Raw genomic sequence first — 27,446 nt, 5'->3', positions numbered from 1 at the left:
ACAGAATCATATTATTTTCATTAAAATATGAAACTTCATACCCATCAATGTGATCACTCTCAGGACTGCAACTCCATATTGAAATATGATTATATTCCTGCCTCTTATCAAGTATTTGATAGCCAAAAAAACTGACAAATATGTAACAATGGAATTATGACAAATATGATAAAAGATGTTCTTTGTACCATAGTATATACAGATCAGTCAAACCTGGTAATAGTCACCATTACACAAAATGCATGATGCTGACAGACTAGAAGACAAAAGGTTTTAGATTGCTTTAGAAGTTATGATTCATTTCTGTAGCAACAAATCAGAAGGCAGAAAACATTTCCAAGAAAATTGTGAAAATTAGTGGGAAATTTTATCTATATAGAAAGAAATCTTTGAAATTTGTAGGGCACCATGGCCACCCAACCCTCAAAGGTGTATAGGAGCCCAACCCCATTTTTCTCACTGCAAATTTTCTTAAAGCAAACACAGATAACAGAGTTTAAAATGATTAAGTTTCTGGGCTCTTGTTTGAGCCTAATCTCCTTTGCTCTGTAACTTATATACCAACACACCTATCTGTAAAACACATATGCCAACTCTCATTGATCTCTTGATCTTTTATCATGCTGTTTGCCTCCCAGTATCAAAAATATATCTTAAAAGTTTTGGTTTGAACATTTGACAAACCCAGCGGTATATCACACTGTACACAGGCAATAAAAAAGGTGGTCTAATATACCAAAAAAAAAAAAAAAAAAGTTAGACTCTAATCTGTTGATTCAACTTGCAGAGCAATTCCAAGGTCAATGTTTCAGGACAAATTGAGAGAAATCATCATAAATATTAAGAGAAGAAAGGGCTGTAGATAAGACATATAATTCCCATCATGAATAAATCCTTTCACCCTTAGGACAGTGACATGTCCATTCTCAGTTAAACTAGACAAGGGAGTAGCAAGTGGGTGGACTGAGTTCCACACATATTCACCTTATTGCCATCATGTAAAAGCAACCCTACTTCCTTGAGTCATTCTGAGTTAATAACTTTTGTAAAGATGGCAAAATCTTTTCCCACCTCCTGGTCCTAGCCAGAAGGAAGCTAGAATCTCCATTCAGTAACCACAGCTTGTTGTTACATTGTACCCTTGCTGTGTCTCTTTCAATTAAGACTGCAACTACCATGGGGACTGGACTTCTAATCCTGCAGAGCCCAGAGGTGCAGAGACAGAAAGCACAAATTCTCCCAGTGGGACACTAGGAGCTCTAGTAAAATATGGCCCAGCTCTCCCCTCCTGGTTCCCAGACCCACATATTCTTTCTATTGGGGATATAGAACTGTGCAAAAGTGTCTAGCTAAGTGCATCCTAAAAGACTGACTCATCCTTGCAGAGTATTTCCTTGGACTGAGAGCTTCACCTATGCTTTTTACAGCACACTACAAGGTCAGCTGCCTCTAGATGGTGCTGGCTGTGATTCAGAAGACACCACAGCCTGGCCCACTCTGAAGTACCTTTTCCAGTGAAGAAAGGTTCCTGTTTTGACGCTGTATGATTGATGTGGTATATTCCATACCTGTGGACCAAGTAGCCAAACAGTTGCACTAAATACACTAAGTTGCCAAGTAAAAATAATGAATTATACTAGGTGTTACAGATAAAAATAAATAAGATGTAGTTGTTGCCTTAAAGAAGCTTTTAATCTAAGGAAATCAAATACCCACAGTAAGGTCTTCTCTTTCCATTAAATACTATACTCATAATAAGAGCATCCACATTATTTTAGATACTGGGAATCCATCATCATAAAGCATTAGCCATGATCACTAAATATAGTCTGGACACAGCAAAAAAGTTATTCTCTATTTGTAATATCTATTAATAGTTTTTGTAATATCTAATATTACTTGGCAATATTTAATAACTTTACTAACTGCTTGGTTAATCTCAAATTTTTACATTATATATAAAAAATTAACATTTCAAATTTTACTACAAAGTAATACTGTTCACATTGCTTTATTTATAGCCTGTTTTTTCCACATTCTTTTATTGTTGCATTATAGTTGTACATAATGATGGGATTTGTTGTTACATATGAGTACATGTATTTACAGCCTATTACTAATTAATATCTAAGTCAAGTTCAAATGATCAACTACTAAATAAATACTGCTAAGGTAACATTTATTCAAAGATGGATAATTTCAAAACAATGCTAAATGTCCAAAGTAGAATAAAAATTATGGTAACTTTTATTCAGACTAATTTGTTTCCTAAATATAATTATTATATCTCATATTTTAAAAATGGTTTTACATAGGAGGAGTAAGAGATCTGCAACTCACCTTTGTACACCATAAGGCCTTTCTAAAATAGGCTCTTTGAATGGAGGTGGAATGTGACCAAAGTAATCAGGATAAGCCACCTCTGAATATTCTGGGACAGACTTTGTGTTTTTCACAACCTCAATATAAAGGTCTGGGTCATGGAGTGTAGGTCCATCAGGTACTTCAACTGATGCTTGTTCCACAGATGAATTAGACTCAGTATCTTCATCATCTTCAGTTTCAACCCCAGTACAGCAGAGCTTCCCTAGCTGAACTGTCCGACCCTCGAAAAGAACATTTCCACAGGTAGCCATGTGTGGACATGCTTTAGTGCATGTGAGAACAGCAAGAGGGAGACTACAGTCCTTCTTAACTTCTGCTGTCAAACCTGGGGCTGTTTGAGAAGGAATATTCTGCAATGTGATTCGGTCCAATGCTTTCACAATATCATTGTTTAAGCCATGGGTTGGTAAAATAGTTCTATTTTGATCACCTAGTTGCTGTTGTAATGTTCTGTCATCAGCTTTAATATCTTCTTTTGCTACATCCATAAAGGCAGGTTGCTTATCTTCCTCTCCTTTAGGAGATACTTTTTCCTTCATTACAGGTCCCTTTTTTAAATTAGCTGGACTCCCAGATGCATCCTCTCCAGCCGTGGGAACAACAATTGGGCCACGTAATTTTCCCTCAAATACAAAAGGCTTTGGTTCTTTGGAGATTAAATCATAGTCCTTTAAAAATAAGAAAAAAATGTTTAATCGTCATCGGTCAATATTAAAATACATTAACAAAAGTAAGATCATATTCATTTTATATGCTGCCTCAGAAACTTAACATTTGAAAATTTCAAAGATGGATAAAACAAAATGTTTTAATTTTACTAACAAAAGACAAAATATTTAACCACAACAAAATTTTTAACAGATCTTACTCTTTCCACAAAAATATGGGTATTTTAGAAAAGCATAAAGACATTAAAGTTATCCAAAGTCCTACTGGGGAAACACAACTAAACCATTGTTAGTTCAACAAATGTTACAAAGTATCTGTTTGGTGCAATATTTATAGAGTATCTGTTTTGTGCCAAGCATTGTTTCAGACATTTAAGACACATCAGTTTAAAAGAGAAAAACAAATTCTTCTCTTGACAACTTTTATTCTTATAGGAATGGAAAGGAAAGGACTCATGACCAGTAATAAACATAACATAAGTATATTTTCTAGAACACTAGAAGGGTGTAAAGTTCTACAGAGAGGAGTAGGGGAAAAAATATAATGAGGATCAGAAGTACCACAGGCAGGAGAAGTAGGTAGCAATTCTAAATGTCACTGGCTAGGGCTTATTGAGAAGATGAGATATAAGCAAAAGACTTACGAAGTTGAGGGTGCCACACACAGGGTGCATTCCTGCCAGAGCACAGGCCCCAGAATGGGTGAATGCCTGGAGTATTCAAAGACAGGAAAATTGGTATGGAAGGAACAGAACATAACAGAAAGGTGAATTCCAAGAGGCCAAAGCAAGCCAGGTACCATAGAGCCATACAAGTTAATAATTTTGGTTTTACTCTAAATGGGAGGGATGAGTGCCATGACATGACTTGTGTCTTAAAAATAATACCCTGGTGCAGGGTTTCTTAGGCACATCAGTAGATATTTTGGACCAAATCATTCTTTTTTTGTTGTTTGGTTTTATATTTCAGGGGACAAGGGTTTTATACACTACAGGGTATTTAGCAGCAGCCTTTATATCTACAACTAGATTCCAGTAGTATTCCCTCTGATTACCAAATTTAAAAGCCAAGAATGTCTCCTAACATTGTTAAATGTCCCCTGAGAGGCCACTGAAAACCACTGCTCTGGTCATGTAATCCAAGCAGTTCAGGAGGTTGAGGCAGGAAGATCCCAAGATCAAAGCCAGTCTCAGAAACTTAGCAAGGCCCTGAGCAACTTAGTGATACCCTGTCTCAAAATTAAAAAATAATTTAAAAAAGGGGGGCTGAGGATGTGGCTCAGTGGTTAAGCACCCCTAAGTTCAATCCCCAGAACCAAAAAAAAAAAAAAAAAAAAAGGAGAGAGAGAGAACCATTGCTCCGATGCTCCTCTAAGAATTGTCTGAGGAAGAGAAAGTAGAAGCAAGAGTCCAAAAAGAATCTGTTGTAGTAATCCAGGGAATTTGGCTAAGAGAAGATGAATTCTCAACATATTGCAGAACCAATTACTATACTGATAGAACAGATATGGGGTAGCAGGCACAGAGAGAGGTCACAGATTATGCAAGAATATTTTCAAGAACAAATGGAAAAGCATGAATCAGGAATTAACTTCCGGACATGCAAAGTATGACCTATCCACATAACAGATGATGTAAAGTAGGCAGCTGAATATCAGTCTAAAATTCAGACAAAAATTCTATGCAGAATAAATAAATGTCAGAGTCCTTAGCATACAGATATTATTACAAGTAATTTAACCAGCAATCCTCAATGAAGAGAAACAGAGAAGAGAATAAAGAACTGAGCCTTGGAGTAGTCTAATCTTGGAGGCTGGGGAGATAAAGATGGGCCAGAAAAAAAGATGGAAGAGGAAGAGTCAATTCTGCAAAGAAGAAAAGCAGGAAGGAAAAGGGTCCTGGAAGCTAAATTTTTAAAAAATATTTATTTTTTAGTTGTAGTTAGACACAATATCTTTTTTTTCTTTCATTCATTTATTCATTCATTCATTTTATGTGATGTTGAGGATGGAACCCAGGGCCTCACACATGCTAGGAGAACGCTCCACCACTGAGCCACAAACCCAACCTTTGGAAGCTACATTTTAGAAAGGATGCTCACTGAGCATGAAAATTCTAGATGAAATCCTAGATGCTCGGGAGGCTGAGACAGGAGGATTGCAAGTTCAAAGCCAACCTCAGCAAAAAGTGAGGTGCTGAGGAACACACTGAGACCCTGTCTCTACATAAAATACAAAACAGATCTGGGGATGTGGCTCAGTGGTCAGGTGCCCCTGAGTTCAATAACTGGTACTAAAAAAAAAAAAAAAAAAAAAAAAAGGATGCATTTTGATATCTACGCAAGATTCCATCAAGGAAATATACCATAAATAATTTAATCACTGCCTTACTGCTGAGTACGTAATCCTTTAATAGAACAAAGAATTATTTAAACAAACATAGTTAAGGTGTACAGTTAAACCATTTTCAAAAATATTGCTATTATAAAGGACTCCACAAATGAAAATCATTTTGCAAAATGTTTTTGATTTAAGATGATTTCCTAAGCACTTGGAAGTACAGGGTCACACATTATATTCAATTTTAATGCTTATTGTAAACTTCCAAATACATTCAAAATTTATTTGTATTAACATATTCCCAGCAACTATGTATGAGAGTATCTAATTTCAACTGTTCTCTACCTTGACAATATCAGGTACTATAGATTTTTTTTTAGTTTTCTAAACTGATAAAGAATATTATTTTATTGCTTTTTAAACTTATATTTCTTTAACTATTAGAAAAGAAATAATTTTCCATGCATCTACTAACAGCAGCAATTCTTCAAAACTAGTTTGTTTCTATAATACAGTATCTTTCTTGTTTTGCTATGTAAATTTTCACATTATATTTACACACATTTAGCTAACTCATTTTTGCAAACGTTTTTCTATATTTACAATTTATCTTTTAATTTGAGTTAACTTCTTTAAATACACTAATGTAGTCAAAACCAGATCTTTTCATTTGTGATCAATTCCTTGAATGCCCACTATACAAAAACTAAGGATTCAAATATGATTTATGTCAGCCCCTGTACTATATATAATCCAAGCAGACAATGGAGGCATAAAGAAGGGGTAGTAAATTTACATAAAAAAAACACTTGTAGGAAATATTATGGTCAGTATCCACCCCACAAAAACGTTTATAATTGTTGCATGATATTTTAAGTATGTCAGTAAGTGGATAAGAAATCAAGGATTAAGGCCAAAACATAAGGAGCGAGGAAAAGATGGAAGCTAGCTTTCACTCTGAAAAAAATTTCTAAACCAGTTAACTGTGGATATAGCTTTTCCCATCTCAACAAGAATGAAGATCAGAAGATAAACCCAGAACTAGAAAGGTGGAGAGTCCATAAGAAAATCATCCTTCCACAAAGACAAACCCAGAGATCTAATACTTCAAAATATAGGTCCTAGAAATACCCTCAGCCCCAAACAGACAGTAGCAAGGAAAACCCAATGTTTTAAGCCTTAACACCAAGATGGTGAAAAACAACACTACTCACAAACTGATACCAAAAGCCTGCCATCACATCACACAAATTTACAGCTTCAATTCACATTATCTGGGTGGTCCAAAAACCCTCAAGGAAGAATTTAATCTAGAACTGTGCCTGTCAAAAGCAACAACAACATAACACTTCTAGAGTTTCCACATAATTTCCACAAACAAAATCATTAAGAAAATAAATAGCTCGTAGTTATTCTATTAAAAAAAAAACTACATGTACTAATTGAGAAAGAGAAATAAAAAAGACCTATAAGAACTTTGAACACCAAAATTACAAAGACTAAGAAAGGATTATACTTACTATGTTTAAGGAAATAAAATATAAGAAACAAAAAATTAAAGACTGATAAAACATCTTTAAAAACCTTCTAAAAAATCAAAAACAAATGAAATGGTTAGTGGATATTTTTTATAACAGATTAGATAAGCCAAAAAAATAATTAGGAAATTAGCAAACTGGCAGACAGTTCTGATAAAATTACCTAAATGCAGCATAAAGAAACCAAGAGAAGGAAAACATGAAAAAGAATTAAAGACCCATGGAAGAGAATAAAAAGGTCTTCCATTAGATTAGAATTGTAGAAAAAGAGAAGAAAGAGTATCAGAGCAAAAGGTAGTATCTAAAGAAGAGAATGAAGTGTTTTTTCCAAATTCTATGAGAAAACAACTGGTATAATCCAAACACAATGAATCTCAAACAGGATTTTTTTCCAAACAAGATTTTTAAAAAGAAAATCCACACTTAGTCAACATTTGGGAAACTGCAAAGCACTAAAGCCAAAATATTATGTGAAAAGCCACCAAAAATAGTTTCTTAAGAAGAGAAAACACACATTTATTACACATACTACCCAGCAATTTCTCTCATAGGTTTTATCCCAAGAGGAATGAAGGTATATATCCACAAAAAATTTTGTACACGAATGTTAGTATCAACTTTATTCAAAATAGACCCAAACTATAAACAATCTAACACTCATCAATCACTGACTAATGAAATTATATTGTATTTACCCAATGAAACATTACTGAGCATAAGGAAAGAACCATTCATATTATGCTATAATAAGGGTAAATATAAAAAAAAACTGAGTAAAAGAAGACTTACACAAAATAGTAAGTACTACGGGGATTCCATTTATAAAAAGTTCTAAAATGAGCAAAAATTAACCAGTGACACAGCAGAACAGTAGTTACCTGGGTAGGAAATAAGCAGGCTATGAGGAGACTACAAAGGAGCTCAAGGAGACTTTCTGGGGAGATAAAAATAATTCTGTATCTCAACTAGGACAGGTTGTCACAGATGTACATAAACTTCTCAAAACTCACTGATCTTAGATATATGTAATTGATTGCATATTTCAATAAAGTTTTGTTTTTTTTTAAGCTGCCAGGGGGCAGGTGGTGGTGAGGTGGGTAGAGACTAACTTTCAAGAGGATAAAATACTTTCAGACTACATGATACACAGCAAGACATAGCGAGTGCAAGGACAGAAAACAAGCCACTAAAACACATATTTCAGGTAAAAGGAAAATAATCCCAGCAGAAGTTCTGAGGAAAAAGAAGATATAAAAATGTTAAAAGTGGGGATACAATAAATATTTTAAAAAGCATTATTATCACATGGTTTTTAAAAGCTCTTCTTTCAAAAACATGAAATAGTTTAGGAAATGATTGTTTCCTTTTATCACTGAAGGAGAAATCAAAAAGATGCTGAGAACTTAAGCTTTAGTGAGTATGTTAGAATGTCAAGAGTACCTAGAATTTTTGCATATATGTTAGTACTCACGCTTGGGCTTTAAAGGGATGCAGTTTATTCTACATAAATTATACATCCTCCCAGAAGTTGATTAAAATAATAAAAAAAACAAGGTTTTTTAGGTTCAAATGAGTAAATGGGGAAAACTGGAAGAAGAAAAAGTAATCCAAATGAAGGCAAGAAAAAGAAAAATACAAAAATAAGATCTTCTAAATTAAACCCCAATATCAGAATAATTATAGATAAATGATCTAAATGCTCCAGTTAAATGACAAAATTCAGATTCAATTTTAATAATCCAACTAAACTATATGCTCCTTAAAATATATACAGCAAAGGAAAAATAAAAAGCTAAAAATAAGATTTGAAAAGACACCAGGGAAATAACTAAAGTTAATTAATGTAACTACATTAACATTTTAAAAAACATTTGTTAAAGTCTTACAGATAAAGAAAATAACTTCATATTGATAACAAATGATAACAAGTTTCATTCTAAAGGGAAGAAAACTCATTTACATTATTTTTTTAAAACTTTTTTATTTTTTAGTTGTAGATGGGCACAACACCTTTATTTTAATCATTTATGTGATGCTGAGGATCAAATCCAGTGCCCTACACATGCAACACAAGCACTCTACCACTGAGCCACAACTCCAGCCCCTCATTTACATTTATGCACAATAAGCCTCTATATATATATATATATATATATATATATATATATATATATATATATATAAACTAACAAACTTGCAAAGAAAAATATATTCACAATCACTATAAGAAATTTTTAATAGTAATTGATCGAATAAGGAAATTTTCACAGTAATTGATAGAATAAGGATAAAACTTCATAAATATAGAAAAGACACTTTTCAACACAATTAACAATCCTGTCATAATGAGTAAATATACAAGTGTGCCGAACAACTGTAAAACAATTCCTTCTAGGCATCTAGAAATAGTAACAAAGCCTTCGAAACTCAAAGGTTGCAAAATATTATGGTGTGTTCTCTTACTCTACTACAATATGCTAGTAATCAATAAAAATGATAAATTATAATAAAATGGATTCTACTATCATGTATATATAATTAAAAAGAACCAATAAAAAATAAAATTTAAAAAAGCCAATTTTGAAATTACCAGAGAATCAAAGAAAAAAAACATATTGGAAATCAAGTTTCAAAACAAAGATAATGAGGGCTGGGGATGTAGCTCAGTGGGAGAGTGCTTACAAATGAATGTTTATAAGATGCTGTCAGAAAAATAATTATATGGATATTTATAACATAAATATGTATGTATTTATGTTCTTATGTATGAAAAGAAGAAAGGCTGAAAGTCAATGAATATCCATTAAGGTGACACTGAAAAAAAAAACTAATGAATGAAAACAGAACAAATCAACATATGAAATGTTATAAATATATTTAGAGAAAGGGTCATTTTTTAAAAATTCTAAAAATGATTACAGGAACTAGTGCATTGAAATACATAATGGTTAATTTGAATTGTCAACTTGATTGTATTAAGAGAAGCCTATGATTAAGAAGAGGCTATGTATGTATTAGTAACGGTGTGTCTAGGAATGATTGGCATGGGGGATAGCCAAACGAAATGAAGACCCTCCCTAAGCATGAACAGCAACATCTAGTAGGATGACAGCATGGATGGAATAGAAGTTGGAATAATAAGGAAGCAGCAGCAGATGCTCAATTCTTGAATGGGTTCTTGATTGCTGCTGTGATGATCTGTGATGATCAGACTTTCGCTTCTTCACTCTTCCAAAGCGGACTCTGCCACTGATTCTCCAGAAGGCTTTGGTCTTGGCCTAGGGTAGCACCGTTGATCTCTCTTGTTGTGGGGCTTCAGCCTCTTGGACTGTGCAGTTACTGGTTCTTCTAGCTCTCCAGCCTGGAAAGCCACTATGGACTATACAGCTTCTGGTCACATAAGTCAACCTAATAAATCCTCTTTTTATAATTATACTTCCTATTGATTCTGTTCCTCTAGAGAACTCTGACTAAAACAAAAGAGGATTAACTGTGGCAAATAATCTGACTCTTTAAACTTTTCCATGATAACTTTCATGGGAAAAATTTAAAACAAAACTTAAAAGGGGGGAGATAAAAATATAACAATTTATATGGTTAATGCCATTATGCAACCACACATAAATTTAAAAATTCTGCAGTGAAAATGAAGAATTTTGATACTTCCAATATTCTGCCAGGGAGAAACTAGAGCAAATAAAACTACAATTGTCAACCTAATTCCCTTAAATGTGGCTGCCTATTATTTAAATATACACTTCAAAAAATACAGACTAATAATGTAGTGAAAGAGCACATTCCTCTAAAACTAAAAAATTAGATAATCAAGTACTAAAACAACTACTTTAGAAATGACTACAACTTTAAAAGGACAGTAAGGTCCCCTAAAAGTCTGCTGATAATTAACTTTAATAATAATATATGCTGCCTTCAAATACCATCCATTTTGTCTCCTCTAGCCATTGTGTGGTAGACTTACACATCTGGAAACAAAATGGGTGGTGCTCAGGATTCAAACATAAATCATTTTAAGCTTCAATGGGTGATGTTGAAAGCAATAGGCAAATCAGAGTAGGAAAAGTCATAATCCAAATTAACTTCATTTATGTATAACATCTTATAATCTGCCAGAAATTGATATAAGAATGGCTGAATAAAATTTTTTCAAACACTTCTTCTCTGGAATCAACCAATCTTTTTAACACTTGGCAGTACATCCCTTAATATTGCTGCCTATTATTCAAATATACATTTCAAATACTAGAGACTAACATACTGAAAGAGTATGTTCCTCTGAAACTTAAAAATGAGAAAGGTAATCAAATGCTAACACAACTATTTTAGAAATAATTTTCCAACTACACCAATACAAGACAACGTGCCATTTTCTATACATTATAGAAATATTTTAACTATTTTATATAAAATTTACTAGGAAAATATACAATGAATTATTAAATGTATACTAATTGAAATATCTTCTTTTGGCTACACACAGTAAAAAGAACTAACTTAGGGGACTTTCCAGAGCCCTTACACTTAGGCCTGTCTTTACAATATGACCACATCTAGTCAGACCAAAAGTGAATACCTGCTTAAAGAGCAGGAAAACTATAGAAGGAGGTAGCCAGCTGTTCAAAAGTTGCTATGTTGGATACCTTCAAGACTAGCTTATTCTGGATAATAAATTATTAGGAAACAGGGAATCTAAAGGTAGACATGCAGCATGATCTAAAAGAAAGAAGTACCTTATGAAAGAACGAAAACCAAAATTCTGGTCTTGACACCTATTATAAAATTACACTTCTCTATTCCCACATTGACTTATGATCACATTATGTACACATAATATGTGATTTCTTCACATAATAATCAATGCCCTCCCAGATGCCCTCCTTAAAAAATATGTTTTATGCCTTGATTTAGCAGTATTTGTTATCTCTGGGGTTTTACTTTAAAACGATTGTTAGCTAGACGTGAACACATTAAAAAGAGCAGACGGATAATTGCTATTGGTTGAATGAAAGAAAATTACTCCATACCCTTTCCCAAATGCATCTTTCTGCCTCCTTCTCTCTTTTTCTTTTGTTTTGTTTTATTTCCTTTCCTTGCATGGGTTAGGGTGGACCTCCCTGATTCCTTACCTCCTTCTCTTATTCCTAATTTCAAAGTAGCTTCCAAAGCACTTCAAATCTACAGGAAATCTCAAACACTGGGGCCAAGGGGAGAGGGGTAGTGCCTCATCTATTACTACTGTATCCAAGGCTCATAAGTTCTTTCGAAAACAGAAACCTGAGCAATTAGAACTTTAGAACAGTGAAATGTAAATAGATATTTCTTGTTCTTTTGTTTTTTCCCCCTCACATATAGCCTCACATTAAAGCCTTCTTTAAGCAACTGGGAATTAAGTATGGAATTTAGGGAGCAATAAGTTCATAAAAAACGCTAATCAAATCTTAGAGACTGTCTGGTTCAAACTTATTTTAAGATCCTGAACCATTTCAAAGACTTATCTAAGGAACCACATGTCAACAACAGAGCAAAAAAAATAAAATAAAACAAAGGCATTCTATCCATCTACAACTACAAAAAAAAAATAAAATAAAATTTTAAAAGAGGGGGGATTCTTAAAAAATAAAAAATGTGATGCACCAGCTGGGTACAGTGGCATGCGCATGTAATCCCAGTGGCTCAGGAGGCTGAGGCAGGAGGATTTCGAGTTCAATGACAGCCTCAGCAATTTAGCAAGGCCCTAAGCAGGACCCTCTTTCAAAATAAAAAAATTAAAAGGACTAGGGATGAGGCTCAGTGGTTAAGCACCCTTGGGTTGAATACCTGGTACAAAAAAAAAAAAAAAAAGAAGGGGAGAGATGTATCAAAGTAAGAATGAATTGTAAAACTAGAATCCACCTCCACTCATTTTGAAGATAAGCAATTTTGCAGCATGGAATGTTGACATTAATCATCCAATATCACTCAGAAAAGCAATACTACTTCCAGTTCTCGGTGGACACAATAGTTTTAGTTTTTAGGTGGATACAAAATCTTTATTTTACATTCATGTGGTACTGAGGATCGAACCCAGTGCCTCGTGCATGCTAGACGAGCACTCTATCACTGAACCACAACCCCTGCCCCTTACTTACATTTTTGTAAATGAAAAACAGTGACTATACGCCTGAGAAAGAGGGGAACATTTTTTTTTGTTAAAAATCAATGAACATTCAAATTTTCTGTTTGTACCTGAAAATCATCAACAAGTTCAGGGAAGAGGTGTTCATACATTTTTAGTTCTTCTATGGTTCGTCCTGGTACTTGCTGGGGTTTTAATTTGTTGATATCTGTTTCAATATCATCATTCTGAAATAATTAAAATAGCATGTCAACAGTTTTAAAAAATACAAAAATTACAGAATACACTTCAGATTTAAATGTTACAAATTATTAATTACATGTAATTTAGAATACCACTGAAAAAGATTGTATTGACTTTATCTCAAATTCAAATTTGCTTACTCTTTTTTTATTGTTGAATTTTGCTTAATTTTGGTCATGGTTATTCTAATATAACAGGATACTTGAACTTCTCAAGACAAATACCTGTGTTAATAAGACCAAGGTTAAGTTTGTTCTCCTCAATCTCCCTAACTGCCCTCATGTTGGACTTATTAAAGGTCAATAAAACTTAGGAAAACGAGGAGCTGGGGCTATAGCTCAGCGGTAGAGCGCTTGCCTCACACATGTGTGGCACTGGGTTCAATCATCAGCACCACATAAAAATAAATAATGTTACTGTGTCCTTCTACACTAAAAAGTAAATTTAACAAAATATTTTTTAAAAACTTAGGAAAACGAAATTGAAAAACATGTATATATAATGAAGGTGGCAATAATCAAAATAGCTAACGTTTATTAAACACTGAAAATACATGAAGCACTACACTACGTATTTTACACATATTATCTAATTTAATCTACATATATAAAAAACACTAATGAAGTAGTATCATTAGCTCCATTTAACTGAGAAGGAAAATGACATTAAGAAAAGTCAAGGAGCTTGCTAAAAGTTACACATCTTACAAAGAGATAACCAGAGTGCAAAATTTGTCAAAGTGATCTGAAAACAAACACCATACACAGCTAAGTAAGTAAGATGTACTGCCTCAATATCAACTAAGAATTATCACCCACTTTAAAACTCTCTGGTAAATAAAGTTCCCTTAGAAAAACTCAGTGTTGCTATTCACTGTTTTTCAGGTAGAAAGCTATTTTCTAGGATCCTTAACAACTCACCCCATACAAATACAAAATCATCATTACCTCCACAGATCACTAAAGAGAGATATAATAAGACCACTTATTACTTTTCAGTTCATACTATTTTTAATTTTCTATTTATCTTAGTACCAAAATAAATTACTTTTTAGTATTAAAATAAATTTAATTTAATACATTTCAATCCTTATATACGTTTCTGACTATATTTACACATAACTAGTGATTTAAAAGGAAAAATATACTGTATGCTTCTTGTTATTTCATATCAGGGATTTAGCAGTTATTTACATAACAATGAATGAGATTTTTCTCATTGCCATAAATAATAAAAATTGATTTTATTTAAATAATATTGTTAGAATATCACTGTATAATTATTACTACATGAATGTCATTTCATCTGTTATGCATTTATGAACCAATAATGTAATTATTTTCTTGATTAACATTTAATAAGACAGATAATGATTCCAAAATAAAATAATTAACAAAGGTAGTCTTTCTCTGAACACACTCATTCAATATTTAAAGTTATTTTGTGAAAATGGAGCCTTCCATTGTATAGTAGCTGTCTAATATAAAAAATGAAAACTACTATAATAAAATAAGCATAGTGAGGAAAGAAAACTATTACTCTGAAAGCTCAATAGCAGGAAATTTTCTATTTGAGTTTGAGGAAAAAACAGAAGAGCTACTGATAGGCTCATCAAAAACAAACCAGCCTGCTACTACTCCTTAAAATTTTCCAAAGTTAAGAAAGGAACAAAGAATGTACTGAAGAAGTCTGTGCCTATCTGGAGATGTCTTCTAGAATCCCCAGGTTTCTATAAACACTCCAGACTGTAAAATCTGGGACAAACAAAATAGAATCATGATGAAGAAAGAAATCTGAGACTACAATCACAAGATAATACAAATAAATATTACAACCACTACAATGTAGCAGTTCAATAGAAGCACAAAAGAAGTTATAGGATTCAGGTAAAAATAGGAAAAATGAGGAAATTTCCAGTGTTAACAGCCAAAAAAGTAAAAGGCAGCAAAAGAAAAGGGAAGAAAGGAGATTAATACAGCTCAGCAGTCTCAAAAAGCCAACAATTCTGTAGCCCTTGAAGAAAAGTAATATTTTAGTAGACTTATACAGCAATAGTAAAGAGCCAGCATTCCACAGACTAATTTCTGAATCCTGGCTCTATCTCTTAGAAGTTAGACTGATAATGTCTCAGGGCCTCTGTTTTCTATACTGTTATTAGGATTTCAAGGTTAACATATGTAAAGACCTTTGAGTAGCAAGGGTTAAGTGTTCAGTAAATATTACTACTATTTTTATTATAACTGGTGTGTTAAGGTAAAGTAGGGAAAATTTTACCAATCACTGACACCCCAGTTGTAAGCCAACAACTCTAGTTTTCAAAAATGTCAATGTCACAAGCAAAGAAATCTATGCAAATTAAAGGTTACTAAGTAGACAGGACAAGTGACAAAATGTAATACAGATGACAGATTAGACAAGTGTCACTGTAAACTTATGAAGCTGTTAACTATATATGGTTATATTGATGTATTTATGGAAAAAAACACCAAGATAAATGATACATGCAACATCCTCGCAAATAGTAAAAAAATATTTTAAGTGTGTTATTTGTGTGTATATGTCTACAATTTTCCAGAAGCAAACTCAGTTGCTGTTATAATTCCTATTGAGTTTTATTCCTCACCAATTTCTGTTTTTATATCTCTGATAACAGATATTTGAAATAAGAACTCTGAGACATGAAATATGAATTATTCTGAATATATTTTGTTTTTAACAGATGTGAAAATATGTAAGAAAGATTCCTATTAAGAGGCAATATTTTAAAAGTTATTCTGGAAAATGTGGTATTAAGCTAGGAAATTTTACTTCCCCCAAATACTCACTTTCCAAAGAATCCAGATTACATTTTATATAGCTCATCTTATCTAAGGCACATTTTTATAGAGAAAATTTAAATTCTAACTGGGATTCTAATAGTTCTTTCTCTTATATCAGGTTCAGAGCCAAAAATGTGGTTCCCCTAAATGCCTTGACCATCAAAGCCTGAACTATTTTCCTTCTTGAGGTCAGATGCAGACACTGACTTGGCTAATTTGATAATTCTGCCAAAGCATGCCTTCGTGATCACATCTGGTTCTATAATGAAATTGATGAAACTGGTTCTATATTTGCTATTACAATAGAAATTTTCAGTATCTTCAATTCAGGAGAGTCGAATACTTACTTAGTATGCCCTATTTTTAATGCAATATTTCAAGATCTAAAAAGAAAAAGCCTAAGCAGGCAGGAGTCTAAGCCTCCCTCGCCAGAAAATCATACTACGCAATAAGCCAAACAGTTTAAAAATTAAAGAGACCATTTTCTACAGATGTTATAGTAGCCCCCTTTACCATTAAATAACACAGAGCAGTTTCTAAGTTTTCAGAAGTGCCATAAAATTCTGATACCCACCTGCTTATTTTACCTACATCTCTTGTAATATGACAATAATTTCACATTTTCTCAATTCAGAAAATAGTTCCCATCTTTTGCAATTAACTAAAACCTAAAAATCGTTAAGTAAACACAAATTCTAACAAAAATGCATCAGTTTTAGATTATATTTTCCTACTATTTTTATATCCCAGACTGTTGACGAAGAGTAATGCATTTTGAAATAAGTTTGCAAAATAGAGTCTCAAACTTTAGATCTTAACCTTTCCTTAGATTTCCTTAGGTTTCAAAATCTAAGTAAGAGGGTTAAATAAAATCTTTCTGGTCAAAAACAGTGAAAAAAATTTCTTTAGGGTCTGTTTCAGATAAGTGGATTTAAAGCAGCCTTAGTTTTTCAATTACTTAGTGTCCATAATAAGCTTTAACAAAACAATATGGATTAAAACAAATTGGTCTACCATTGTGTGTGTGTGTGTGTGTGTGTGTGTGTGTTTCCCAAACCTTTGTTTTACAACTGAAGTATATAATTTACAAAGGTGACTAATAAAAATTTACTAACCTTAAAATTTTGATCTAGGTCATCTTCATTTTCCATCTCACTTTCAGCTTCTAAATCAATATCATCGTTGTCATCACTTTCATCTACTACGTCATCCACTGTGATACAAAATGTGCTATAAGTAAGCATTCTACAATATGCACATTCAAAGCAGAATGTTATATGCATGAAGTATTTCAATAACAAAAATAAATGAGATTTCTTACTAAAAAAGTCACTAAGGCTCAACCAACTATTGGAAAAACCTATGAGATAGTATGTGAAAGTGCTTTTAAATTTAGCAAATATTACAAGAATAAATTAGTTTTTTTATTAATGTTCTCAGTTTAAAGAAAAATAGTAAATGTCTTATCTTACAGTATCCTGAATGAAACATCCTGTTTCCTATTTATGATAAATTTCAATGACTCACTTCATCCTTTTATAATTACCCTCCTGTTTATTTCAATAACTATGTGCCAAATACTATGTTGTATGTAAGAAATATTTTTAGAGATGTGTTAATATAATCTCTACCCTCAGGGAGCTCATGAGGCTTGAGAGCAGAAAGAGCAAAGAAGTAATTATAAATACAGAAGAAAAATGTTACTGAGGGCATAAAATTCAAAATTCTATGGGAAAACAAAGGTGTAATAACTAACTGCAAACTGCTTAAAGCTAAGGGATTGATCACTTCACAGAACAGGTGGTACTTAAGCAGTAACTCAAAGTAAGTATAACAGATTTCTAAGTAAATATAAAGGTGGGTAGGTATGGTTTTTAAGAAGAAGAAATAATAATTCTAGAATAATGAAATAAGATGATATCTTTGGAATATAACGAGTAGGACTAGCATGCACTATCTGATTAGGAAAGTACTAAAAGGCAAGTAAGAATAAGAAAATGAAGATTATAATAATGTAGACCATAGTTTAGATTTTTTTAACCTACAAAAGATAAGCACTGAAGATTTTCAAGAGGAAAATGGTTTAATTCAACTTGCATTTTCAAATGATCATTCTGGCAGGTGTGAGAGAGGGAGCATATGAGTGGAGCAAGGCCAATTAATAGAAGGGAAGACAAAACCTAACTAAAACAATATTAACAATAATAGGAATGAAGGAAGAATACACTTTAAAGAAGAACTCAAAGAAGAGAATGTAAAAAAAAGAAAAAGAAAAACAAGGTCCACGGATGTGGGGAAGACAAGGGAAAAACAGCAAGAGTACTTTGAGGTTTCTCATGTAAGCATCAGTGCTTGTAAACAATACAGAAAATATTTGTTTAAAGATATCTCCCCAAATTCTTTTGACTTCCATTTACAATGTGATATATATAGTAAAGATTATTGACTATCCCTTTAGAATCTGCTCTCCTTTCCTTTCTTTTACTAACAGAACCTCTGCAACAGGGATTCCAGCCTCCAATGCAGTATTTACAGTCATTCATATGAATGATTTTTGGCCATGGGTGAATGATGCAAAAATACAAATCACAGGTCCCATTCTTTAAAAAGAAAATTGTCCTCACCATTCTTTTTTTCATTCCCATTTTCCACATACACATGAGGAAACCACCATAGGAAATAATTAAAAACATCCTTTGATGACCTAGTACAACAGAGGTCTACTGCCTAGGTTATAGGCAATCTTCTTGATACACATTTGAAGGAGAAAAAAAAAAAAAAACTTTCTAACTTGAGGTAGCATAGCAAAGGGGATCTGGGGACAGAATTCCTGTACTCAAAGCCTGGCTACCCAACTTACTGGCTATTTGATCTTAAGCAGTCACATAAGTTATTTGTATCTTAGTTTCCTCATCTAAAAAAAAAAAAAACGAATATGCTGACTCCCAATGTTCTTGTATTGTAAGACTTAATATGTAAACTTTCAGGCAAAGACTGTGTTATAAAAATTTTTATGATAATTATTTGTGTAATATGCTATTGGGCTACTTTAACAGTATCAAATTGTCTAAAATTCTTTTCTGAAATAACAAAAAAATGTGTATTCATATTGCATATGGTAACCTGGGTCTATTTATACCTATACCCTAACAACAGTCAATCATGAATAAACAAGAACTGACATTTGGAGAAAGAGAGGGAACAAAGAACATCTTAGGAAAAAGTTAAGGGACTGAATTTAGTAAAGCCTACTATAAACAGGAAAAATTATTTCTTGGACAGTGAGAAAGGGAAATACAGTTCAACTTCTGAGACAAATTATGTTTTTAATTTTTATCCAAAACTTTTCTAATATTTCCTTTATATAGTATTTTCCTTTGGGTTTATACCCCAAATATGAAATATCAAATATCATACAGCTTAGAGTATTCCAAATATGCAATGGAATTCTTATAGCATTACCAATAATTAATAACATTAATTACTGTAGTTTAATCAAAAAATTAAAACCAGGGAATATACATCAAAATTCTGGTTACTCACTTCTAAAATATCTGTATCTTGTTAATATGAAAAAGTGAAATATAGGAAACAAATATCTTTTAGTAAGAAACTAGTTAGATAAATTATACTACATCCTTATAATGTAACCATTAAAAGAAATGAGTCAAACTTTCTTGCAGACAAGTTATGTGCAAGTTTTCATTGAGCATAAACTATAACAATTAGGGGGATTCAGTTTTTTCTAACTTAAAAAAAAAGTTCACTAATGTGCAACAAATGTAAACCTAAACATAATTACCAAAACGTTTAATGTTCTTAACTTATATTTTGAGACTTTATATAAAGTATCAACTAATGTTCTTAAGTGATATTTAAAGTTTCTCATAATGGACATTTACATATATGTAAAACATCCTATGCTATTTCCCTAAATTAGTAGAGTTCAATTTCTCATATTAAAGAAATATTTATTAACTAAAATAATATGTAAAGGTTTATCAGGTTCATTAAAACCCTCTTTGCCAAATAATTAGGCACAAATAAAGAAAAACTATCAACAGACACACCGCTCCAATGGGAGACAGCATTCACCCTGTGGTCCTACCTTCAGGTGGTAAACTGTACAACTGTGCCACAGGTCCAGTAACAGGAATAACTGGCAACTGGAAATGGAAAGAACTCTTAATCGTTGGGAGTGGCAGGCGATTTTTGGGGAAACACTTCCTCATTATAAGACTGGAGGTGTTGACAAGAGGATCAAGAGTCCTGACTGCCAAACATTCCTGTTTAAAAAAAAAAAAAAAAAAAAAAAAAGACAATATATCTTTGGTGAGTAGCAAAACCAATTGTACTTTATTCCAGAAAAAGAAAATTAACGTTAAAATTTTTCTAGAGACAAACATCACAAAAACCAATATTACAACACAGGATAATTGTAAAACAGCTTTACTGTTCACAGTGTCTATTTATAAACAGGAATATCATGTAGGGCAAATTTAGTAGAACTTTTCCCTAAACATCTTAACTATGCAGAAGTCAGTACCATTTTTGATACTGAAAGTCACCATAGTACTATATATAAATTATTTAGGGGACATGAGAAGGGGGAAAATATTAAGAAAGTAAGAAATATAAGCAAACATGCATCTGCCTGAAATGCTCTCAGAACTATATCAGTTTTCATACAATGCACCTCTCATAAGTTGGCTATTCAGCTTATGCAAGAACAGCCTAAATACACTAATTTAAAAATTTAAGAGTGATTTGCTGCCAGAAAATCTATTTTGAGAAGGGTGAAGACATAGGGGATTTCAATTATGTCATATTATATTATTATTAGTTAACAGCTGACATTCAGATGGCACTTTTGATACATAGTAAAATTTTCAATACACAGTTTCACATTTGATCTGTCAAAACAAATGAGAAATTAAGGCCCAAATATATTAAGTCACCTAACTCTTCCTCATAATATCAAATATCCATCATTGTCTGGATTAGGAAGAGTAAAAACAGGTATATAGATGATTGCTCTAAAAAATACTAAGGGTAAACATAAAACGTGTTTGGACATTTAACTATTGTCATGTAGAAAGATGATTTATCATGAGTAAAAGCCAAGACCGCACAACCAGGATAACTATCTGGCATTTTCTAATGGACAAATTTATGAACTTCTAAAAACAAGAGGGTTGCATTACAACATTCCTATAGCCCATACCTGAGTCTTCTACAGATGCTAGAAAACATCTCACTAAATATACTGTCAAAAATGTTTAATGCTGAAGATGGCTGGCAGAACTAGAACTCCAGGTTTCCCTACAGTAGCTTCTCTATTTATTCTTATTCTTATTTCCCAACAGGAAAATAAGCAGAATACTCAAAAACAACAGAATTGCCCTAACAGCTGTATAGGATCTACATAAAACTGAGTTATATACAGCTGACTACACATTCTAGAAAGTTATATGGAATCCAATAGGTGATTTTATACTTCTTCCTTTAATCTTTTGGGGGCAAAATCTCACATTGCAGAGATGTGCACTGACTACCTTCTCAAATTCAGTCTGAGTTCACATGTGAGAAATAATTGTGCCTTTTGGTTTTGATATTTTTTAAATATTAATATATATCATATATCCTTTCTGAGTATTTGCAAATTAATTTTCTGAAGAACCAAACCATATCACTAGAACATAAGTAGAGTAATAGTAAGAAAATAACTCACTTGTGAAGTGTTATACAGAATTTTCATCCCATTGGCATCAATAAATGCTTTTCTTCCCAACTTGATGTTTGTAACACTTTTTAAGCTCTGTAAAATTCCTTTCCGAATGAGCATGTTTCTATGCCGATTATCATGGCGATGCCAATCTACATAAATTGTTAAAAGCACTTGGACATATCCTCTGTCTACAGCTCTCCTGGCATTTGTTTCTTTAACAAAAGAAATTGAGAAAGAATATTGTTTAAATGACAAGAGAAAGTACTGGAATAAATCAAATTAAAAGTATAACCTCAACTGTGATGAAAGGCAACTACATATTTAAATGTTTTTCTAAGAAATTAAATATGACAAGTTCCAGAAAGCATTACGTTTTCTAGAAATTTTCCTGCCCATATATTATTTAATGATTTCTAAATACCAAAATTCTTCATTAAATTATGTTTACATCTTTTTAAACCAAAAAAACTTCCTATATTTTAAAACTTATGAATATACTGACAATAAACCAAATGAAATGTATAAGCTTTTAACTTACTAGCTGTGAATATTATTTTGTTAAATGCTGTTATCACTTTTATTAACTTCTGTCACAAAATTGGTATTCCCAATGAAATTACCACCATTAAAATGTAATTCCTATACAAACTTTGTTTCCACTGAAATTAATTGCTCTAGTTATCCCACAATTATATAAACATCTATGCCATAACAATACTAAGTTAAAAATACTTAAACAACTTTGCAGTAAGTAAATGAAAGGGAAGGAGCATTACATGATTAGAAAATAGTCATTCGAGGAATTAAATTTTGAATATAATGAGAACTACATTAAAGGTTTTCTGTAAATGATCAATTTGATTGGGATATAATTAACAGAAATGGATCCACAAATTCAACCTTATTTTATTATTTTTAAAGTATTAATATTTAAAATTATTAACCAAAAGAGTGCATTTTACTAAGATAGAAGCAAAGAAATTATATCATAGCAACATATTGAGCCACCCAGTGTTACTTTGGAGAGTGGATAATAAAGGCTACAACTTTGAATATTAATCCATCTCATGTTGTTTAACTACAATGAAATTCTGATTTCTTTTTTTTCCCCCCTCTCTTTTTTGCAGTGCTGGGGACTGAACCCAGGGCCTAGTGCATGCTAGGTAAGCACTCTACCACTAAGCTAAATCACCAGCCCTCTAGTCTCTTCTTAATCTCAATTTCACCCACAAAATGACCTCTGATCTATGGCCTGGACATGAAGAAGATAATGATTTGAGTTGCCTGAAAGAATTATTCTATTGTCCAAGTAAGCCAAAACTGAGATAAACATACTAATTCCCTTTCAGAACTATATTCTGTTATTAGAGAAGGAAGAAACTCATCAAGGGAAGAAACACCTCTCTCATATGTGAAAGCTTTTAAATCCCTATTGTAAATATTGCTAATTTACTAAGGCTGTGGCTATTTACAAAATCCGTTCAATTGAATTTTTTGTTTTGTTTTGGGTACCAGGGATTGAACTCAGGGACACTCAACCACTGAGCCACATCCCCAGCTCTATTTTGTATTTTATTTAGAGATGGGGTCTCACAGAGTTGCTGCTGAGGGTATCTCTCAATAAGTTGCTGAGGCAGTCCTTGAATGTGAGATTCTCCTGCCTCAGCCCCCTGAGTTGCTTGGATTACAGGAATGCTCCACTGTGCCTGCAGTTCAATTGTTTTGACCAACAAACATTTCATATATTTAAATGAATATACACTTTGTTTATACCAACTGAAATTTACAAGCCTTTACTAGCTGTAAACACGATTTTGCTAAAAGCTACTATGATCACTGTAACTATTACAAACTATGCGTTTTTGTGGGAATTCCCAATAGTCCAAATGGTCTTCATGAAAAATGTTTAAATTCTTTATGAAAGATCAAATAAGAAACTTAGCTATAACTCAAAAATGTACTGAGGTGATCCTTAAAGGAAATGAACAGAGCCACCTACAGTCTGCACTGAGCACAATTAAAACAGATTATACAGGGATTTTTATTCATGTGTTCAGGGCATACAACTCACTATTGGCCTATTTCCTCATCTCTAATTAAAAGAAAATTTAAGTTTACCAGCACTGATAACTGAACTGTCTATCCACATTTATTTCAGTAGTCAAATTTATTCTTTTAAAGTAAATTATTGTTGCCCCACACACAAAAAAAGGAATTTTTGAAAATATAAATAAGTAAAAATGCTCCAAAATGCAATGGACCATTTAAATAAATGTAATGTGCTACTAAATATTATTTTTTAATTATTAAATTTCATCTTATTTAATGTCATATATAATTTGAAACTACATTAAATATAAACCACTTATCAATTACTTTTTTTATCCTGATAGACTAAACAAGTATGTCTGCCCAGCATTCTTCTTTAAAAAGAAGAGAGGGTATAAAAGGAAGACTATTATTTAAAACTGAAAAACATCAGACTTCAATCAGGTTAATCAATTTCTACAAAATATTTGAAACTTCTGAGAGTTTTAGTTTGCACTGACTCAGAATTAATAACTCTGTTATCAATGATTCAGAAAATTAGTATGCTTTAATAAACTTTTAAATAGCTATTCTAATCCATTTCAAATCAGATTTACTCTTTATACAATTTGAATTAAAAAATCAGAGACAACAAAGCAAGGTGACAAATAATCAGTAAATTCATATATGTGATCTTGGTTTAAAGTTTACCATATCACATGAAAATAAAGCTACAGAGTCAACCTACATGAGTATTGTGTGTTTCATTTCAAGAGTAAATTTGTTAAGTGAAAACTCAGGTGTATAAATACTATGGTGATTTCTGAAATTTAACAAGACATCACTTTACTAAATATCAGATTTTAAATAATTATTTGCTAGTATTTAAAAAAAACACAATTCTAACAATTCAGATTTAAGGGCAAGTAGGTCTCATCCTTGAAAGATCTTGAATAAATGCCTATCTTAGGAGGAGGGAGAAGGGAACTCCATCAACAGGTTAAATGTTAAGACTCAATGTTAATTTATTCAATCAATCATCCATAAGACTAACAATGGGGGATTTGAGGGGTGGGGGCAGTGAACTGGGGATTGAACCCAGGGTCTTGTACATGCCAGGAAAGTGCTCTACCACCAGGCTATATCCCCAGCCCTGAATATGAAATTTAAAATAGATACTGAAAAAAAATGTAGAGGGGGGAAAAATGATTATTCTCCAAAAGCATCATAAGACACATTCTACTCTAATGCCTTAATTGTTAAGATAAAGTAATTTATTTTCTAAATAAATTTTTTAGACTATACATCTACATTAACAGCCACTTTTTAAATGTTATCAATTTGAATTTGTGCAAGAAATAAAATTTCTATTAAAAGGCTCTAGGTTAAAATCAAGTTATATTTCTCATAATAAAAATTCTCAATATCATGTTAGTTTTACTCTTCCGATAAATGATACATGATATTTATTTATTTTACTCTATTAATATAGCTTCATGTTTATATAAATACCTTAGAAATAGGAAATCAATGTGCTTAAATAAATTACACAAATGTACTGAACAAATTATAACTCAAAAAACATATAGCATTAGTAATATATATCAACTTCACTAGAAGATGAAATCAATTTCAACAATAGAATATTAAAAATCAGCTTTAAAACTAAACTAAATCTATATTTCCAGTTTCTTTAACATAGTAAATAGAATGCTCAGGAAAATAGTATCTAGTATTTCTAGTATTTAAAAACTTACTTGATTTTAGCAATGCAGCAAGAGTGTCTAAAGCAACCCTGTCAACACAACAAGAAAACACAAACAACAACAAAACTAGTAAAATTAATCTACAATAGTAAATTCATACAATCTTCTCAGACAAGTAATTCTATTAATCTATTCCAAACTTATTCTTGTTAAGAGCATCAATTACATATGGTGTTTCTCCATATTCATTTTCCCTTCCGCTTCAAATTAGATATGAAGAAGACTGAAACAGTAAAAGTACCAAAAATTTTTAAGAAAGAAAAAGAAGAAAATTAACATTGTCTAAGTCTTTTTGTCAGAAGTTACATGAATGATATGTATCACTGACCCTGAGAAAATTCACAAAGAAACCATACTATCAAGAATCATTGGCCCTGGCTTGTAAAGGTATTAAAAGAAAAACAAGTTTCAACAGATTAATTTCATAACTGCAAAATTCTATAGATAATTTCTTAACTTTCTGACATTAAAGTGTTTCAGTTCTATCAAGCTATCATCCTCATATTTAAGTAATACAACAAGTGTAAAACATTTTGGAACTGAGAAGTTTGGAAAAGAAGAATGAGCCCTTAATGTCAGCCATGAGGCACCAAAGAAAGTAACTATTATCTCAAAAATTCTTATATCCACAGAGAAGACAAAGGAATAGTCCTAAAAATTGAATATACATATATTATATTTTTGAACATAAATACTCACAGTGAAATCAGCTGCCATTAATCAGCTATAAAAATATATATCACTGTGGAAAACCTGTAATTCAAGTTGTTTTTTAAAAATAAATTACTGAAAAAATGACAATTTCAATAATTTTAAAAATGCAAGGCTATAAACTATAGTACCTTTAAGTGAGAAATCAACAACTACAGTTAATTTATATTAAAAATATGTATGCTATCAAACTTAACTAAGCATTTCACTCACAATTAAGCATTTGTTGAATGCCTACTAGACACCCACAGTACCAAGTTCTTCATGGGTATAAAATTTAAAAACAAGCTCATCTCTTCAACAGGTAATTTTACAATCTACATAATGTAATAAAATATGTACCTATGAAAAAACTACTCAGGAGATTAAAACCAAAAACAAGGCAATAAAGTAAAAGTTGCATACATTAATGATAAAATAGAGGCAGCATGACCAAATGCAGGAAAAGGTAAAGAGCTAATGAATCAGAAGATTTAAGATGGACATTGGTTCACAGTAATACCTGAAACAATCATCCATGACTACGTACCAAGTAAATACTCAGCAAAAGACCAGTAAAAGGAAGTTCTTAATAGTTACACTTTAGTTTGATATAAATAAAGCAAACGTGAACCTTTATTTATAATAATATTCATAGAGTAAAAACTTTTAAAAATATCATAAATTCATACCTATAATTTTCTCAAAACAATATGAAATGTTGGTAATGGTGAGTTAAAAGTAAATGAACATTGTGAAATTATGTGTTGAATTTTCATTGCATTTAACAAATCATCAGTAAGGAGCTGTCATATTTTCATAGTTGTGCAATAAAATGCACAAAAGAGTGTTTAAAACTATCAGAATAAGGATGGAGAGTGATATTAAAATGGGTCAAAATTAAATATAGAACTAAATAGATCTTCGAAATGAACCTGTTCTTTATAAAAACTAAAATGGAAAAGAAAATGACATTCAGTAAAACCTGAAAAATGCCAGATAGCATTGTAGGTACTTTAATTCTTCAAACAGTTCTGGTCTACAGAATTGACAATGAACACGGAAAATAAAAAAAAAAAAATTAAAATATGACATGCCTAGAGCCAAATA

The 27,446-nt window shown here is 32.0% G+C and overlaps 1 protein-coding gene across 8 annotated transcripts in view; it reads right to left on the bottom strand.

Annotated features, from left to right (window-relative positions):
* The window catches only part of Agtpbp1 (ATP/GTP binding carboxypeptidase 1), a 169,106-nt gene that overhangs the window by 70,194 nt on the left and 71,466 nt on the right, over positions 1-27,446 (bottom strand). For 7 of the 8 annotated variants that reach the window (XR_003302792.2, XM_026410611.2, XM_026410615.2 and 4 more), the window contains 7 exons: positions 25,638-25,675; positions 21,856-22,064; positions 20,233-20,410; positions 17,240-17,337; positions 13,173-13,289; positions 3,698-3,763; positions 2,341-3,053 (listed from right to left, as the gene is read on the bottom strand). Coding sequence is in view for 7 of the 8 variants with exons in the window: in XM_026410611.2 (XP_026266396.1) it covers positions 2,341-3,053; positions 3,698-3,763; positions 13,173-13,289; positions 17,240-17,337; positions 20,233-20,410; positions 21,856-22,064; positions 25,638-25,675 (1,419 nt within the window). In the remaining variant the exon portion in view is untranslated. The remainder of the gene's footprint in view (positions 1-2,340; positions 3,054-3,697; positions 3,764-13,172; positions 13,290-17,239; positions 17,338-20,232; positions 20,411-21,855; positions 22,065-25,637; positions 25,676-27,446) is intronic. The other variant, XM_026410613.2, reaches the window with a different exon arrangement.

This window comes from Urocitellus parryii, chromosome 4 (genome assembly GCF_045843805.1).
Source record: "Urocitellus parryii isolate mUroPar1 chromosome 4, mUroPar1.hap1, whole genome shotgun sequence".
Lineage (NCBI taxonomy): Eukaryota > Metazoa > Chordata > Mammalia > Rodentia > Sciuridae > Urocitellus > Urocitellus parryii.
This window is presented reverse-complemented; position numbering and strand designations above follow the sequence as displayed.